The sequence below is a fragment of the Temnothorax curvispinosus genome, unplaced genomic scaffold, assembly GCF_003070985.1.
Source record: "Temnothorax curvispinosus isolate PA1 unplaced genomic scaffold, ASM307098v1 QBEX01011959.1, whole genome shotgun sequence".
NCBI lineage: Eukaryota > Metazoa > Arthropoda > Insecta > Hymenoptera > Formicidae > Temnothorax > Temnothorax curvispinosus.
This window is the reverse complement of record NW_020221739.1, coordinates 1,143,999-1,160,020: the sequence shown is the minus strand read 5'-3', so window position 1 is coordinate 1,160,020 and position 16,022 is coordinate 1,143,999. Positions and strand designations below refer to the sequence as shown.

Sequence of the window (16,022 nt, the reverse complement as noted above, 5' to 3'; positions counted from 1 at the left end):
AAAAATTTGATTTTACATATGAAATAGGTAAATCTTTAAATTGGTTGGAAATCGCATAACAGTCAGAAACGCAGTCATGGAATCATAAATATTTAAAAAAAACGCTGTGAGATACAAACTGTTATGATGATACATATACGCGGTTGATAAAAATTCATGACACACTAGCGATAGCCGGATGCAATCGGATCTCTGTTTTTCAAATCAATTGAAGATTAATGCAAAATTTCTACTTCGCACAAAGTTTAATGAAATACTGCTTAAATTTTGAAAGCGCATTATACATAGAAAAAAAACAAAACGGAAATTGTGAAAAATATAAGCAGTTATTTTCCAAAGTAAATTCTGTTCTTCCAAATCAAGACAAGTTTTAGTATTATTATGTTTTCCTTTATTATTTTATTGTTAAAAATTATGGTGATTTATATGTATTTGATTCCAATTCTATTTTCGTACACTGATAGAAAGTATTTTAGGATAAAACATTCCATTTGTAACATACTTCGGTTTTTAACGAGTCTTGAATCAATATTTTTTCAAATTATCAATTTTTCCAATTTTCAAGTACATTATTATTTACAAATCATAACGTGGAAATAAAACTTGTAGCCATTGAGAATATAGTAGTAATATTTTTACAAGTTTTATACGTGTGAAAATAAGTCGTGTATTATAAATCTCACTTTTGTTAAAAAATGGAAAAACATCTCACCGTAAGTGTAAACGCCAAATAGCACGATCACTGTCACAAAGACCCACAAAATTTTAGCAAACATTTTAAAAATGTGTTGCTGCTGATTCACAAGGAGCAATGTTTATTAACGCACTGTGTTGGTCGACTGATGCTATAAGTAATCCGCTCTTTCGACCTCTTCTCGACGATCATTTTCTTATACAAAGCGATAGCAACCGCATAAATTAAGATGAAAATAAATGGCGAAGATATGAAGACAGAAAGACAAGAGGAAAAACCGTTTTAGATGTCCAAAAAATAAAAGTTTTATCATTGTTAAAATATCTAAAGTAAAAGTACGAAATTTTGGAAACAGGGATTAAATTCGTTCAGAAAGATTTTTAAATAAGAGCGAATATGTGTTTTAAATGTCGACTTGTGTTCATATGTTTGTGAAAAAATTTTCTTTTTCTTGTGATATAAAATATTATACAGATATAGAAATCATAAATAAATTGTAGATATAAATTTAAATATTAATAAAATTAATGTATTATTTGAATTTATGCAGTGTTTATATATATAAATATATATATATGTACACGTCCTTAACACATTTACGATAGGCTATAATTTAAGAAAAAAGAATCGATTATTATATACTTTTATTATTATAATTATAAAATTTGTATTTATTAGTTACTAAAGTTAAATAATATAAGCATGCAAACTATGGGCAGATTATATTAATGTTTGTTTAATACTTATCGTCATATTTAAAGTACATATAAAGGGGTAAAAACCACAGTGGTGTAAGTTAAATTTTTAAAAATATTTTTTCGTGTGCATAGATGTAACTTATATATTGTATAGATTGTATCTATGCACACGAGAAAAAATTTAAAAAAATTTGATTTACACCACTATGACTTTTACCCCTCCATATCTACATGATACGAAAATATTTATATAAAGTAAAATTAGTAGCAAAAATTTAACCAAATTACAGTCAGAATTAATTGACATTATTAGAATCGATATTCATGTATGATTCCACACACGTACGCTTTTTTAATATCTTTATTTTAAGAAACTAAAGTGAAAAGAAAAATTAAAGTAATAACTGAAGAAGAACATTTGTAACTAACATTCGAATTAAGTAATATCTTTGTGTCTTGTGCCATTTTTTTATTCAAAATTTGCAGAGCTTGAGAGATATTAAAAACAAAAAGAAAGCAAGTCCTGAATACTTTCGAAATTCGAGCGCGCCTTATAGGGAAATTAGTATCAATTATATCTGCAACGTTTTTGGGAATTCCGCTTATTACAGCACATATATTATTATTAATCAAAATTATTCTTATTTAAATTTTTACAATAAAAAATTTTATGCGTATTAACGTAATTTAACGCGTATTACGAATCAATAAAAGAGGGAATTCCGCTTTTCCTTATATATATTTACGCGTTTGATAACCGATGGCAGTCTATTAATTGATGTGTTCTGTGTTCGTAATGCTTATTATTCATTACGTAGACAAGATATTTGAAATTCTCGTTTTGCGTCATTATATGAATGATATAATATCTATCTATCTACTCTTGTCTCAAGTTGTGATATCTCTAATTTTGTTTTCTTCCTGCAACTCCGTATTTTTCTGCTGTGAAGCTGATAACAAATGTTACTTTATACTATAGTTATTTAATAAATATACAGAGTGTCTGATAATAGTGTAACTCGCAGAAAGTAGGTAGAGTGGGTTAAACTAAATAGAAAGTCAAAAAATAATAAAAAAGGCAATACGAGCCAGGCGCAATAATTAGTGCGCAATATATGAATAAGTAACTACACAAATTAAATACGGACGTTTCGACCCTTTTTTGGGTTATTTTCAGCGTGGTACCATTAAATTTCATGCGAATTACAAAGAAAACGAAGTTTAACGCAGTCATACGAAATTAAAATTAGGTCGGGGATTAACGCAGTCGTACAATAAATGGTCGAAAATTAACGCAGTCAAACAAATAAAGAACGGTTAAGTCGTTACTTTTATTTTGACCATTTATCGTACGATTTCGTTAATCCCCGACCTAATTTTAATTTCGTATGACTGCGTTAAACTTCGTTTTGTAATTCACGTGAAATTTAATGATATCACGCTGAAAATGACCCAAAAAAAGGGTCAAAACGTCCGTATTTAATTTTTATAGTTACTTATTCATGTAATATATTGCGCACTAATTACTGCGTCTGGCTCGTATTGCCTTTTTTATTATTTTTTTACTTTCTATTTAGTTTAACCCACTCTACCTACTTTCTGCGAGTTACACTTATTATCAGATACCCTGTATATTTAAATAACTATAGTATAAAGTAACATTTGTTATCAGCTTTACAGCAGAAAAATACGAAGTTGCAAGAAGAAAACAAAATTAGAGATATCACAACATGAGACAAGAGTAGATAGATATTATATCATTCATATGATGGCGCAAAACGAGAATTTCAAATATCTTGTCTACGTAATGAATAATAAGCATTACGAACACAGAACACATTAATTAATAGACTGCCATCGGTTATCAATCGCGTAAATATATATAAGGAAAAGCGGAATTCCCTCTTTTATTGACTCGTAATACGCGTTAAATTACGTAATACGCATAAAATTTTTTATTGTAAAAATTTAAATAAGAATAAATTTTGGTTAATAATAATATATATGCTGTAATAAAGCGGAATTCCCAAAAAACATTGCATACTAATTTTCCTGCAAGGCGCGCTCGAATTTCACGAAAGTATTCAGGACTTGCTTTCTTTTTGTTTTTTAATATCTCTCAAGCTCTGCAAATTTTGAATAGAAAACTGGCACAAGACACAAAGATATTACTTAATTCGAATGTTAGTTACAAACGTTTTTCTTCAGTTATTACTTAAATTTTCTTTTCACTTTAGTTTCTTGAAATAAAGGTATTAAAAAAGCGTACGTGTGTGGAATCATATATGAATATCGATTCTAATAATGTCAATTAATTCTGATTGTAATTTGGTTAAATTTTTGCTACTAATTTTACTTTATATAGATATTTTCGTATCATGTAGATATGTACTTTAAATATGACGATAAGCATTAAACAAACGTTAATATAATCAGCCCATAGTTTACATGCTTATATTATTTAACTTTAGTGACTAATAAATACAAATTTCACAATTATAATATAATAAAAGTATGTAATAATCAATTCTTTTTTTTTAAATTATAGCCTATCGTAAATGTGTTAAGGACGTGTACTGCGCTGGTTATACAGTACGTACAAGGTTATATGGTTAAACACAGTCGGGTAAGATTAATTATGCTCATATTGAGATTTTGGCTCACCCATGTCTTCGCTGATGTAACATCTAATAGTTAATTGTATAGGACTGTAATGGAAAATGGAGTGATCAATTGTGAAGATTACATACGGCTTCATCAACTTGATGCATCCGGTTGCACGGAGTCGCTAGGCAGTACTTACAAAAATAAATACAAGTTGTGTTTACGAACTTTTCATATTAAATATTAAATATTTGATAGAAAAGGTATAAGTAACACAAATATATTTTTTACATTTATATTTCATATCTAAAATTTTATATCTAATATATACATATAAAATGTTTTACATATGCATTAATTATTATAAAATCAGTTAAAATATAAGTTTTGACTCTCGTGTACTTAAAAGTTTGTCTACCAACCTCGCTCGGTTCTTCAATAGTTCACTATGTTCCTGTAAGTTTTCAGAAGCACAAATATTTTTTACAAGAAAATGATTTATAAATAATCTAAGACTTTCTCTGAAAGTTTGCAACTTTGGAGATAAAGATATTCTTCCAAATACTTCCAAACAGGCCTCCTCATTCTCGTGTAATAATATTCCCAGCATGATTTGTCGTACAAGCCTCATGGTTAACTTGTCTAATTCCGTAAATTGAATAACCTGTAATTATTATGTAATAATAAAAGTTAAATATCACATAATAACAAACATCAGTGTAGGAGAAAATAACTATAGAAAAAATAAATAATTATTTCTATACCTTTAAAATGGAAAGAGGAAGACCTTTGCCTAAGAATAGAGAAGTCAAAAATTTTGCCAGATTTGTTAACTGTTTTGTACTCAAATCATCCAATGCCTTTAATTTATCCCACAATGCATATTGTATAGTTAACTATAACAATTAATCATTATTAATAATTATAGAACACAGAGCAAAATAATTATGTACTATTACGCTCGGAAATCCATATGCAAATTATTCACAAGTGAACTTGATACTCCCGTATTCTCATCAATAACGGAAAATAATGTAATTGTAATAATATTAATTTTACTCAACATAAAGTGAACGAAAAAAACAATAATCGTGACACACTGATACAGAGTAATGTTTTCTCACATATTTCTGTTTTAAGAGCCAAGTTGTTGTTAGAAAAATTATTTTCTTATCGCTGATTAATTTCCTGATTGATTTCTTCGTTCAGCTAATTCAAAGTACAACTGGCCATTTAAAGAGCAATTCTTCGCAATGTAGATTACAGAGACTCGACAAGACTTTTTATATATAAAATTATATTTATGTACCTGATATTTTCTATCGGTATCACAGAGCCTTTGCGCCAAAACAGCATAATAAGGATTGAACTTTTTCTCTTGAATGCAACAATTGAGGATAACGTAAATTATTTCCCTTTGTTGTTGATTTTTCAAACCAAGGTGATGAATTTTTTCAAATGCGTCTAAATAATCTTCAGCTGTCATAAGTACGCAAAATATATCTCTTCTGATATCAGTATTCATTCTCTGTTTTCGTGCTAACTCCAATATGTCTTCACTGTACTTTTGTTTTTTGTCTTCTGAATTCTTTTCTAATTTACCAATATCCTTGAGACCGGACCAGGCTGATCCTACTATCCACCATTTTCCTCTTTCATCCGCTAAAAAAAAGATAGAAAAAAATATATAATTTTATTATTTAAGAATAATATTTCAATATTTTTCGTTTGTATTCCATGTATTACTTTTCATACCTTGTAGTAAGTCTTCTAAAGTTACATTAAATTGTGCAACGTTATTACCCTTATGGATAAAACTCTTTAGAATTTTCTTCAAGTGTTCTATCTGAGTTGGATCATACTGTGGTATTTTGTTCACATTATTATTTTTTATTGCTAGTAATACATCTAACATAAATTTGACCCTCGAGCTACAAAGATAATAGTAATATGATTAAAAACGTAAAAATGAAAATACGCAGGTAAATAAGGATTCATGCAATAGTTAGAAAAAGTAACTCAGAATGAAATGAATATCTGTATTGGTGCGTAAACAGTATTTAAAAATATAAGACCTACTTTTCGAGGATAGCATTATTTGCCTTTTGTTGCAAATTTAATATAAGTTCCTTCAAAGCAATTGGATCATCTTTTCTTAACTGAAAGCCCACTGTCCTTAAAATCAATAAAATCAGTTCAATTTCCTTCTCTGTGAACTTTGCTGCTAGTTTTTCTAATATTTGATACAGAAGGCGATGACCATATACCTAGAAAAAGACAGACTCATAAATGTTCTGCAAGAACACAAAAAGCAACATTAATATTTTACCTTGAAATTATAGAGATGTGAAATCATAAGGATAATATTATCTAATTCCTTATTCTCAACACAATGAGATTCCTCCAACATATGGTGAAGCTTTTTTACAATAGTCAGTAAAAAATGTGCGCCAACTTCCGTACCAACATTTGCGTGTAATACAGCGATTAACATCATATGTTCACTGATAAGTCGATCTGGAGTTAATGTTGGTGCAACTATACTTTCCATCATTAGTTTGGATAACATTACATTCATATCGTTACGACTGTTTGACATATACATTTCTTCTACCTATATTGAAAATATTCAGACAAATTTTTATCAATCAAAAATAACAATCTTCCTAATAAAAGTATTTATATAAATAAGGTCATTATTATTTCTATATATATTTGACTAAACGCATATACATGTTAATAACTAATTACCTGATTTGCAATGGTATGCATATTTTGCTCTGCTAATCTATTTAAAATACCTTTCATTTGTCTTTTCAATCTACGAACTTTTTCATCGTCGGAAGAAATATTACTTCCAATGCGTCCAGCAGGTGGTACATATTTCTTTGATACAATGTTACCCTCTTTGTCTCTTTGCCTACCATAAATATCTTCCCATAAATCTTCATCATCTGACTGTTCTGATGCGTCACTCTGATTCAACTCTTCATTCACTGTCTCATCTTCGTCATCTGTTGCATAAGTTTTAGATTTGTTTATTGTATTTGTCTCTTCTAAAGAAATTTCTTTGCTATTATCTTGAGTTAAATGTTGATCGGACAAAAGACTTTCATTTTCTGAATCTTGTTCAGAATCTTCATTGTCATCTATGCTATCTTCTTCGTCATTTTCATGCCTATCCTCAATATCTTCCTCGCCAATAGCCAAGTTCAAGTCCTCTTCGAGTTCTTTACTCACTTCAGTTTCTTGCAATTGCTTCTCAGTTTTAACAATGTGACTTCTATTCTCCGAATCACAGAAATCCAAGAGATCTAATCAAATGTTAAGGAACTATAAATGATTAAACAAAAAAATTCTGGCATAAATTTGAAAATGTAAATTAAAGATATAGACGACCTAACAATTTATAAAAATAACTTTCATGTAAAAATTAGTAGTATTTTAATATAAATATAGAAATGATATAGCTATACGTTTCTTGAAGAGAAATATACGTACATACATATATTATATACACATATAATATGTTAATTAAATGCCTATTTTAAATTTTGTTTGGAATAAATTCATTATTCTTACAAATCTTTATTATTTAGAAAACAAAAGAGAAAGAGCCATACAGAACATACAACACAATTATAATTGATTTTATTCAATTTCCTGAAGTTACCATCGACTTTGCACAATACAACATTCTCATATATTATACTTTTCTCTTTACATTATTTACACTAAATCTATCTCTTATTACATATACATTTGCTCTAGCATCTTATCTAGCCCTATTATTCTGTTTCAATTGTCCTTCGTTATCTACAGCATAAAGATTAATTCATTTCTGCAATCAAAAAAAGATCAAAGTATTCTTGTGCTCTCTCTTTCTCATTTTCTCCATTCTACCTCTTTTCTAAACCTTGCACTTTTTTATTTAACTCCATACAGGATAAAAAAATTTTAATAATCTTATAAATAAATGTCTAACAAGTAAATGATCAAGGATACAATCTAATCCATCTGATACGAAAGACTTTGGGATAGATTTGCTCTTTCGTTTATTCAACTTCAATTGCTTTTCCAAGTGTTTAATCGCCTTGTCCTCCTCTATATTAGCCTGGTTCAACTGTACCATTCTTTGCTTTTTTGCATTCTTCTGCATCCTTTTTTCCTTCGTATCTTTAGACTTCTGTCGTTTTTGCGTCTTCGTCGTTGGCACCTGGTCAACGTCAACTTTTTCTTTTATTTTCATCGATTTATCACTGTCAGTCCCTGATACTTGAACAATTTTTCCCGACTGATTTTTCGACTTTTTCTTTTGATAATACTCTGCCCTACTTATCTTCTTTTGTTGCCTTTTCTCTTTACGTAGCTGCTTGCGCGTTTTCTGTATTGATTTAGTTTTGTTGATTTTGCTCTTAGTATCCAGTGTCTTTTTACGTTGAATACGCCCCATTTTGCGGAGAAACGCTTTCTATTTAATGCTTATAATAACGCAATATATATATATATTATACTTCATACAATATATCAATAAAAGTAAATGTTGATTTAGATCACTGAGCATCATAACTGATTATAACCTCAAAATTCATTAAACACGTGCGCTATGTGTCATGTGTGCTAGCGCTGTCAGCGCCAACGTTGGGAGATGCCGCTATTAGAAATGACTATAGAGTCTGAGGTCTCAGTTCAATATCTATAGGTCTATTATGTATGCGAATGTCGGATCACATTCGCTAGATGACATCCGCTAGCTGGCGTTTCTCGTATTTAAAATACGACAAACGATATATAAAAGCAGCTTGTTGAAATGACAGCTTGTCGGTATTCATAGTCAGATCTTATATTTGAGTTGAGACCGAAATAAGATCCGATTATGAATACCGGCCACAAGGTATACGTTTTCCCCAAAAAAAAAAAAAAAAAAAAAAAGAAAAAAAAAAGAAAAGCCGTTCGGAATCGGCGTTATAAACTGTAGGTCCCATGGTGTCAAAATGACACCGAATAATATTGTAAAAAAAATACACAAGAAAAAAAATGATTGTTTCCCGTAATTTTTGAATGCTAACTATGATCCTGTTTATTGCTTTATTACGTCATAAATAATTTATATATAAATTAATTTTATAGAAACATATCATTTGATATTTTTTATATAGGTACATACGAAGTATTCGTATAAATGACACTACACAAATAATAAAATAGTTTCATTAACATTTAAGCTTCCGTATGTATACGGATATACGTATCTTTCCAGTTCATACGTGAGTCTGTTGTGTAAGTTGCGTTCAACGCTATTTTCCCTACATTAAAGTATTTAGAAAACTCATAAATAAATTCACAAACATCTGTCTACATTGTAGTTGACGATTTTATAGTCATTTTAATAAACATCGTTTATTTAATATTTTATTTTTAATGAACTTTGAATAAAAATAAAGGAAAAAGATGAGTTTCTTTAAGCATTTATATTTTTTTTATGCAGAAGGAAAAAATCTTTTATGTCCGGTTTCACCAACGTCGTTTAACTTCAATCTTAGTTCAATTCACTCTTTGTCTCTTTCTAACAGTCTTCCTTAGAAACAGACAAAGAGTGAGTGACTTCCGCAGGTAACGGTTAAAAACAATCAGCCGCGTAGCGACTTTGAACATACGTTGCTTTCAAATTCAACGGTCGCGCCCGTTTGGTACGAGTGGTACGCCGCGCCGCCGCGCGCCGCGGCCGTGCCGACGGCTCAGAGCGGCCGAACGTGATTGGCAGGATCCGGGGGCTCGACTCTCTAGCCGCTAGCCAATCGCGTTCGATCTCTCTCCCGACTGTGCGTGCGGCGCTGCAAACCGCAAGCCGGCGCAGTAATACGTGACGCGTTCAACGGCCGGTCGGTGCGAGACACGTCGTCGTTCGTGTAATTCCTTTCTCGCGAACGAAAAGAAATCCGGTTACGGAGTGTGTGTTGCGAGCTGAACGTACGCCGAATATTTCGTTCCTTCTCGTGTCGACTGCAACGAGTGGGATGCCGTCGCTGGGCGAGATGAACGCCGAATGCCGTGCTGGACGCCGCGGCCGTACGTGTCACCCTCCTGGCTGTGATTTGGCGGGTCATCTCCTGCAGTGCGCCGTGATCGGTGAGTGAATTGTGTGTGAGATACAAATGATTCGAAGCGCGATACACCTGAATCTTAATAAAATCGTTGTCTCGCGTGTCTCACAGTGAGACGATAACCTCGGATTCGCGTCTCTTGCCTCCGTGCTCCGTTTTGATTTCTACTCCGAATGAGTGAATCGCGCGGGAAGATGTTTCAGTGAATGGCTCGAACCTCTCGTTAAGCGCGGAAATTAATAATTAATAGAGTAATTAAAGAGAATGATCGCGCGTTTGATGTTCCCACCTGTTGCTTGTCGCGATCGCGAACGATCGTGAACGAAGGAGCGACTGGAGCAAGCTTTGCTCCAAAATGCGTATGAACGTCGAGAGTGCGAATTAACAAGCTCAAATGTGCCTCTAAGAATACAATTTCATTTTTCGTTAAAGAACAGGCACGTAATTCGCTCATTTCACTTAATTTGTCGTAAATGTTTCAAATTTGCACGTGTGCTTCTTTATTCCTCATGAAGAAAATTTACGTTAAATTGTGTCGTTTTTTTTTTAATTTCTTTGCGATCGTTCTTGCAGCGCGGTGGTCGCGCATACCATAAAAGACGCTGAATCGTCGTCGCCGCCAAGATACTTAAAAATTATAAAATATATTATTTTTTGTTGCTTGCCCCACAAATATTATTCGTTTTGCTCACAAAATTTTTCATAAACGAGCCTATTGCTTCGTATTTCGTGCTCTTATTTTACGTAGACTTATTAGCAAGAAAAAGAAAGAACGTTGTTGCAATTGCGTTAAACGTCGCATTCGGGCGCTGTTGATTCGTCGTCTCGTTGACTGTTCCGAGAATCCTCGAAGTCATCGCAGTGCCGTGTGTCTCGAGATCGAGAGATATGAAATCGCGTTCCGGAATATGGAACCACGGCGCGATGCCGCGTTCAAGCCTTGCCGCGTCGTTCGCGAGTGAAAAGGGACATCGTAAGTACGCGTAGAATAACAGCAAGTGTCTCTCGCAAAGTGCTTGATATTTTTCGCGGAGAGTTGTAAAACATCGCGCCAGAGAAATCCGCGCGTCCCGCACTAGAGGTCTTACGATTTTTTCGTACCTGTTACCATCTGCACGCTCGTGGTGGTTTTGCTCGTTCGTTCTTTCGCACATTATTTTCTCGGGATGCATTAACGATCGTGGAATAAATTCGTCGTGATCATTGTCAGGTACGTATACGCATGTCGTCGTTCTGCAGTTAGTTATTTCGATTAAATATTTTCCAATGTTTGATTTAGGGGGATAGGTATTATAACATTTTCCAATTTTGCGGACAACTCACGCACGCTTTACGCCACGATTGGCATGAGGAATTGTCCTTAAATCACGACTGCTTTTACTTTTTAATGGCTCTTAAATTAATAAAACAATTATTAAAAGTGAATAATTGTTACACCGACCTTATGTAAATTAAAGATTGCCTTTCACTTTTGGAGACTTTGAGAAAGATTATTTATCATTAAAGGCAACTTGGGCCAAATTTTGATTAACTTAATCGGCGATTAATTTAACCGGCAAAATTGCTTGAAGCAAAATTTTTATACAATTCATTATTTCTAATTTTTTTTCGTAAGTTAAATAGTAAAGAATTAATAATTTTGATTTATATCAACAAAATAGTACAGATATTATTTAATAAGTTAAGTACTGAATATTTTTTTATTAAAGTTTGGTCAAAACTCCAATAAAATCATTTTATATGTATTTCTGATAATATCTTTGTCATAATAATGGCACGCTGGCTCAAAATATATCACTGATTAAGATACGAAACTGCTAATACTTACGAGGATTTGCTTAAAAAGTTTGTCGTGCGTTAACTTGATAAATGTTGCAGAGAAGTTTATGGTCAAAAAAAGTATATAAGCAATAATAAAGAAATAATAATTACGCTCATTATTAACATCGTTCAATTTTGGTTTAGGAATTCTCCAGCTAATATATCATGTTTTAATAATATTTGTCCTCCTAAAATCTTTGAATTTTTTACGCAAATAGAAACTTTACATTATTACATTTATATGCCGTCTGATTTAATCTGAATTGTTAGAAATTTAAAAATACACAGCCTAGTAAGGCCAAAATATTAACAGTTTACCAATAGATTTAAGTAGAATATTGTGGCATCAAGCTGATTCTGCATTAAACTCGTGTTCTGCGAGGTGTTCTGCCACACAGAGCCTGCCGATATAATCTGATAGCAGATTGTTAGCAGAAACTGAGTAGAATCTGTCATTTCATCAAATTCGTATTCCATTCAAATGGAATACATCATTTAAAATATTTAAATAGTTCGATTTCTGAAATCAGTCTGTCATTATATTCCGTTAACGGATTCTGTTATGTTTCTGCTAGCATTCTGCCTATCCGAGGGGAAGGTGATGATAAACATTAAATAAAAATTCTAAAAGGTATCTCACGAAAAGGTGTAATCCCTTATCGATTTTAAGAAAACAACCATATATTGCAGTTCTACCGCATTGTAATTTGCTCTTTTTATTTTTTTTCTTCATGAGTGTACACATATTTCTCGGTAGATCGTCCCTTTGGCGTTATACAAATCTCAGAATCGTCGAAGTTGTCAAAACAGCCTCTTTTTAGCTAAGCTTTTTCATCGTGTATATAATTTTCGTGTTGCTCCATATTTGCTTTAATTATTCGAACGGACAGTCTTGATTTCGCAATTCTATCTGTGCGATGGATTACGACAATTACGCTGATATTTTCTTAAAGTGACTCTTATCGCACTTGTCCCAACTGTTTAACCGGCAGTTTTGCGATTGCGATTGCTAATATGAAATGAAACATACACACATGCTCTTCTCTTCCAATATTATTTTGCCTCTCTTGCGCTTGCTCTAACTATTCCAACGTCTCTCTCATCCTGTCGGAAGCAGATGAATCGTGAGAAATAAACGATCCTTAAAACTATGCCAATTTCTGGGAGTCCGGCATTACAGAATGAATCACCGCCGATTCTCTCCTCGATTCATCCATCTTCTGCAGGATGACTGTTGTGATATCGATCGCGATACATTTCGCATAAACTCTTGTCCGAGATGAGCGCGAAATTCGCGCGCGCGAATCTCGAGAAATCGTCTGATCTTCTGATCATCTCCACTTATATATACATATCTATTACATCTACGCGATAACCCGTTATAAAGTAACAAGAGACGTATATCATATGAATTTTCTTGAGATTCCTACGAGACTTAGTCAACTGTCTTAAAAACAACCGCGAGAATAATTCTAAGCAAGTCTTTGTCTCTCTTTTATTAAAGTAAAAGGGAAATGAAGAACGTCGCGCGTCGCATGGTTCCGTTTGTTTCTTTCTCTTTTTGAGCGTGATCGGAAGTGTCGCTCGATCGGAACGATTAACCGTTTACAGCCGGTTTCACCATCTTCGATTAATTTAATCGGCGCCGATCAAATGTCAACCATGATTGGTCAATCTGCTTAACGACAAATGCGATTGGTCAGTTTCAATGGAATAATCGGCCGATTAAACTAATCGGAGATGGTGAAACCGGCCCTTTTACTCTTGTTGGCAGAAATCAATTTAAGCGTACTCGGTCAACGATCAGTCTCACGTTACGGGAGAGATCTTCGAAAAGAAACCGAATCTCCGGTGAGAAGTTACAGTTTTTTCGATCGCTCTATGCTACACGATTCTCGATCTTGTCTGCGGACATACTATGACTCTCTGTGCACGTGGTATTTCATAATCGTTAGCGTTATTTTACGATCACATCGATAAGTGTCATTTCTCAAAGAGCAGTTATTTACACAGTTAAGGCGCTAGCCGCTTCTTATTCGGATAAACGATTTGTAAATACTATTTGTTATAGCGCACAATTACGTTCAATTAGGATAGAGAAAGGAGCACACGTAAGCTCTCCTTATCTTCCCAAGTCTCTTCGTTTTTTTTTCTTTTTTCATAACGTTCTTAATACTATACATTTCTAATAAAGTTGACGCTATTCGAAAAATCGTTCGTGGAAAGTCGGTTTCGTAGTTGAATTGCGTGAAATCGAATCGAAGCACTTTCGAATTTCAAACCGAGAGCAATTTGAGAACCAATTTCCGATTGTCAAGATTAATAGGAATTCAGTTTCGTTTCGAATAAACGTTCGTCATTATAGCTTCGAATTAATTGACCTATTTCTTACGGGGGTAACGTGTAACGTGTAACGCTGCGGTCGTTGCAGCGTTTTTTAAAATCTTTTAAAATGCAATACTCATTACCGCGAATAATCGGTCGTTCCTATAATCATACGTAGAATAGCTCATTAATAAGTAGATCGCACTAGTGAAGCGGAGGTACTCGCATGGAAGTTGGCGTTCACCCTGTATATCAATAATTGGTCGTCGCGAAAGTAATGGATCGGTCAATCAGACTTTTTTTTATCGTAATCACGTTCCGTACGGTAATCGTAAGACAATGTAATCGTAATTCGGTGATAGAAAGGATAAATGCTATCAAAAACGTACAGTTAATCGAATGCTTCCGTTACTTCTCGATTGCTTAATTGCATCATGTGTATATCGCCGACAGGATTTGGTGTTCTTTTTTTTTTTCGAAATTCGGCGTTACATACGTGGCACATACAGGGTTATATACGAAGGCCATGTTTTGTGTATAATAACGGCAGTATTTGGCGCAACGCAGATCAGTTATTGAGACGCCTCTTCGACACAAATGGACCTGAGGAGTCTCTTATATCCATCTCCATTAAAAATTAAATTGTCTCTCACGCACTCTTTTCAACACATTAAAATTTTCTTCAACGGCGACGGATAGTTTCAAGAAAAGAGACGACTTGTCATCTCTTTCTAAATAATGTTAAATCGTCCGGCGAAGATACCAAGTCGAACCAGCGAATCTCGATCATACGTGTATAGTGAATTCTTGTCTCTCTTGCTCCTTCCTTTGCTGATATCTGCAACAGATAACGCATATGTTTTTAAAAGTATTTTATTTAATTCTCTCTCTTATTAATTTTCAAGTATCTCGCATTCTTCAAAACGAAAGCGAGTATATGATAGTAATTTTTTAAATGAATTAATGATATTTCAAATTTATTCAGAGAATGTTTTATTCCTCGTCTTGAATATTTGATATTAACTACCTTGATAAGTAAAGGCTTTATTAAATAATATAATCTACTTGATGTTATAAATGTATATATATGGAAACATATAATATTATTAAATACAAGCCAGGGGTAGCAAGCGTTATTTGTCGTCATTTTGACATTAAAATGACAATTGACGACAAATAACGTCAGCTAGCTATAATACTACTGATGTTATATAAAAAGTATCAGTATCCCAAACAACTATCATTTTTCCTCAAATTCTCATATATTATACATGTGTATAACGGTAGTCGCGAGACATCCTATATACAAACAAATAAATTTCCGAGCATTAGACCGGTCTCGGCTGCTTGGTACTCGGCATGCCTGTTTACGGAGACTCGTGCCGATACCTAGCGAGCATAGATTCGACGGCCTCAATCGGAAGTCTGCCCAAACTGCCGCCGTGACGGGTCCCGGCTGATAAACCTTGCCATTCGCGATCGCGTTCGCGATCACGGTCACGGTCGCACTCCACGTCGCTCAATTCGCGGCTGTCACTGAACCCGGTTGGCGGCAATAGTGTCATATCCTCCACCGAACTGTCAAACAGATCAGCGGATACATTTGTCGAGTCAGAAGGAAAATTTTTCTTTAAAGTTTGTGACACCGTTGCCTGAATTAAAAAATTAATAAAATGCAGCTTTAACTAAATACGATTAATCAAATCCCTTATTCGTAAAATAATGTTTCACGATGATTAATTATAAATTGATGATTAATTTAATGGTTATTATCAA

At 33.2% G+C, this 16,022-nt stretch overlaps 3 protein-coding genes across 8 annotated transcripts in view; all 3 read right to left on the bottom strand.

Annotated features, from left to right (window-relative positions):
* Positions 1-874, bottom strand: part of LOC112462070 (lysozyme-like) — a 3,227-nt gene extending 2,353 nt beyond the window's left edge. The window contains exon 1 of the mRNA XM_025027625.1: positions 713-874. Within this exon, the coding sequence (XP_024883393.1) occupies positions 713-776 (64 nt within the window). The 5' untranslated portion in view covers positions 777-874. The remainder of the gene's footprint in view (positions 1-712) is intronic.
* A 3,469-nt stretch (positions 875-4,343) lies between these two features.
* LOC112462014 (nucleolar MIF4G domain-containing protein 1 homolog) lies at positions 4,344-8,627 on the bottom strand. The gene is made up of 8 exons (XM_025027507.1): positions 8,002-8,627; positions 6,748-7,310; positions 6,326-6,610; positions 6,076-6,263; positions 5,752-5,927; positions 5,306-5,658; positions 4,761-4,892; positions 4,344-4,660 (listed from the first exon to the last, which is right to left on the bottom strand). Exons 1-8 carry the CDS (start codon positions 8,447-8,449, stop codon positions 4,370-4,372), a joined length of 2,436 nt encoding a protein of 811 aa, XP_024883275.1. The 5' UTR covers positions 8,450-8,627; the 3' UTR covers positions 4,344-4,369.
* A 3,978-nt stretch (positions 8,628-12,605) lies between these two features.
* Positions 12,606-16,022, bottom strand: part of LOC112462028 (Down syndrome cell adhesion molecule-like protein Dscam2) — a 98,818-nt gene continuing 95,401 nt past the window's right edge. For 2 of the 6 annotated variants that reach the window (XM_025027537.1, XM_025027538.1), the window contains exons 32-33: positions 15,636-15,824; positions 12,606-15,084 (exon numbers count right to left, since the gene is read on the bottom strand). In XM_025027537.1, coding sequence (XP_024883305.1) covers positions 15,033-15,084; positions 15,636-15,824 — 241 coding nt within the window. In that variant the 3' untranslated portion in view covers positions 12,606-15,032. Of the gene's footprint in view, positions 15,085-15,557; positions 15,825-16,022 lie in introns of those variants that run through there. The other 4 variants (XM_025027541.1, XM_025027539.1, XR_003041615.1 and 1 more) reach the window with 3 other exon arrangements.

Bases quoted from the DNA above. Each gene is read 5' to 3' on its own strand.
- LOC112462014 (XM_025027507.1), bottom strand. From the start codon at position 8,449: ATGGGGCGTATTCAACGTAAAAAGACACTGGATACTAAGAGCAAAATC. The intron at 7,311-8,001 runs GTATCCTTGATC...ACATTTGATTAG, and splicing joins CGTATCAGATGGATTAGATT to ATCTCTTGGATTTCTGTGAT. The intron at 4,893-5,305 runs GTACATAAATAT...TAATTGTTATAG, and splicing joins ATACCGATAGAAAATATCAG to TTAACTATACAATATGCATT.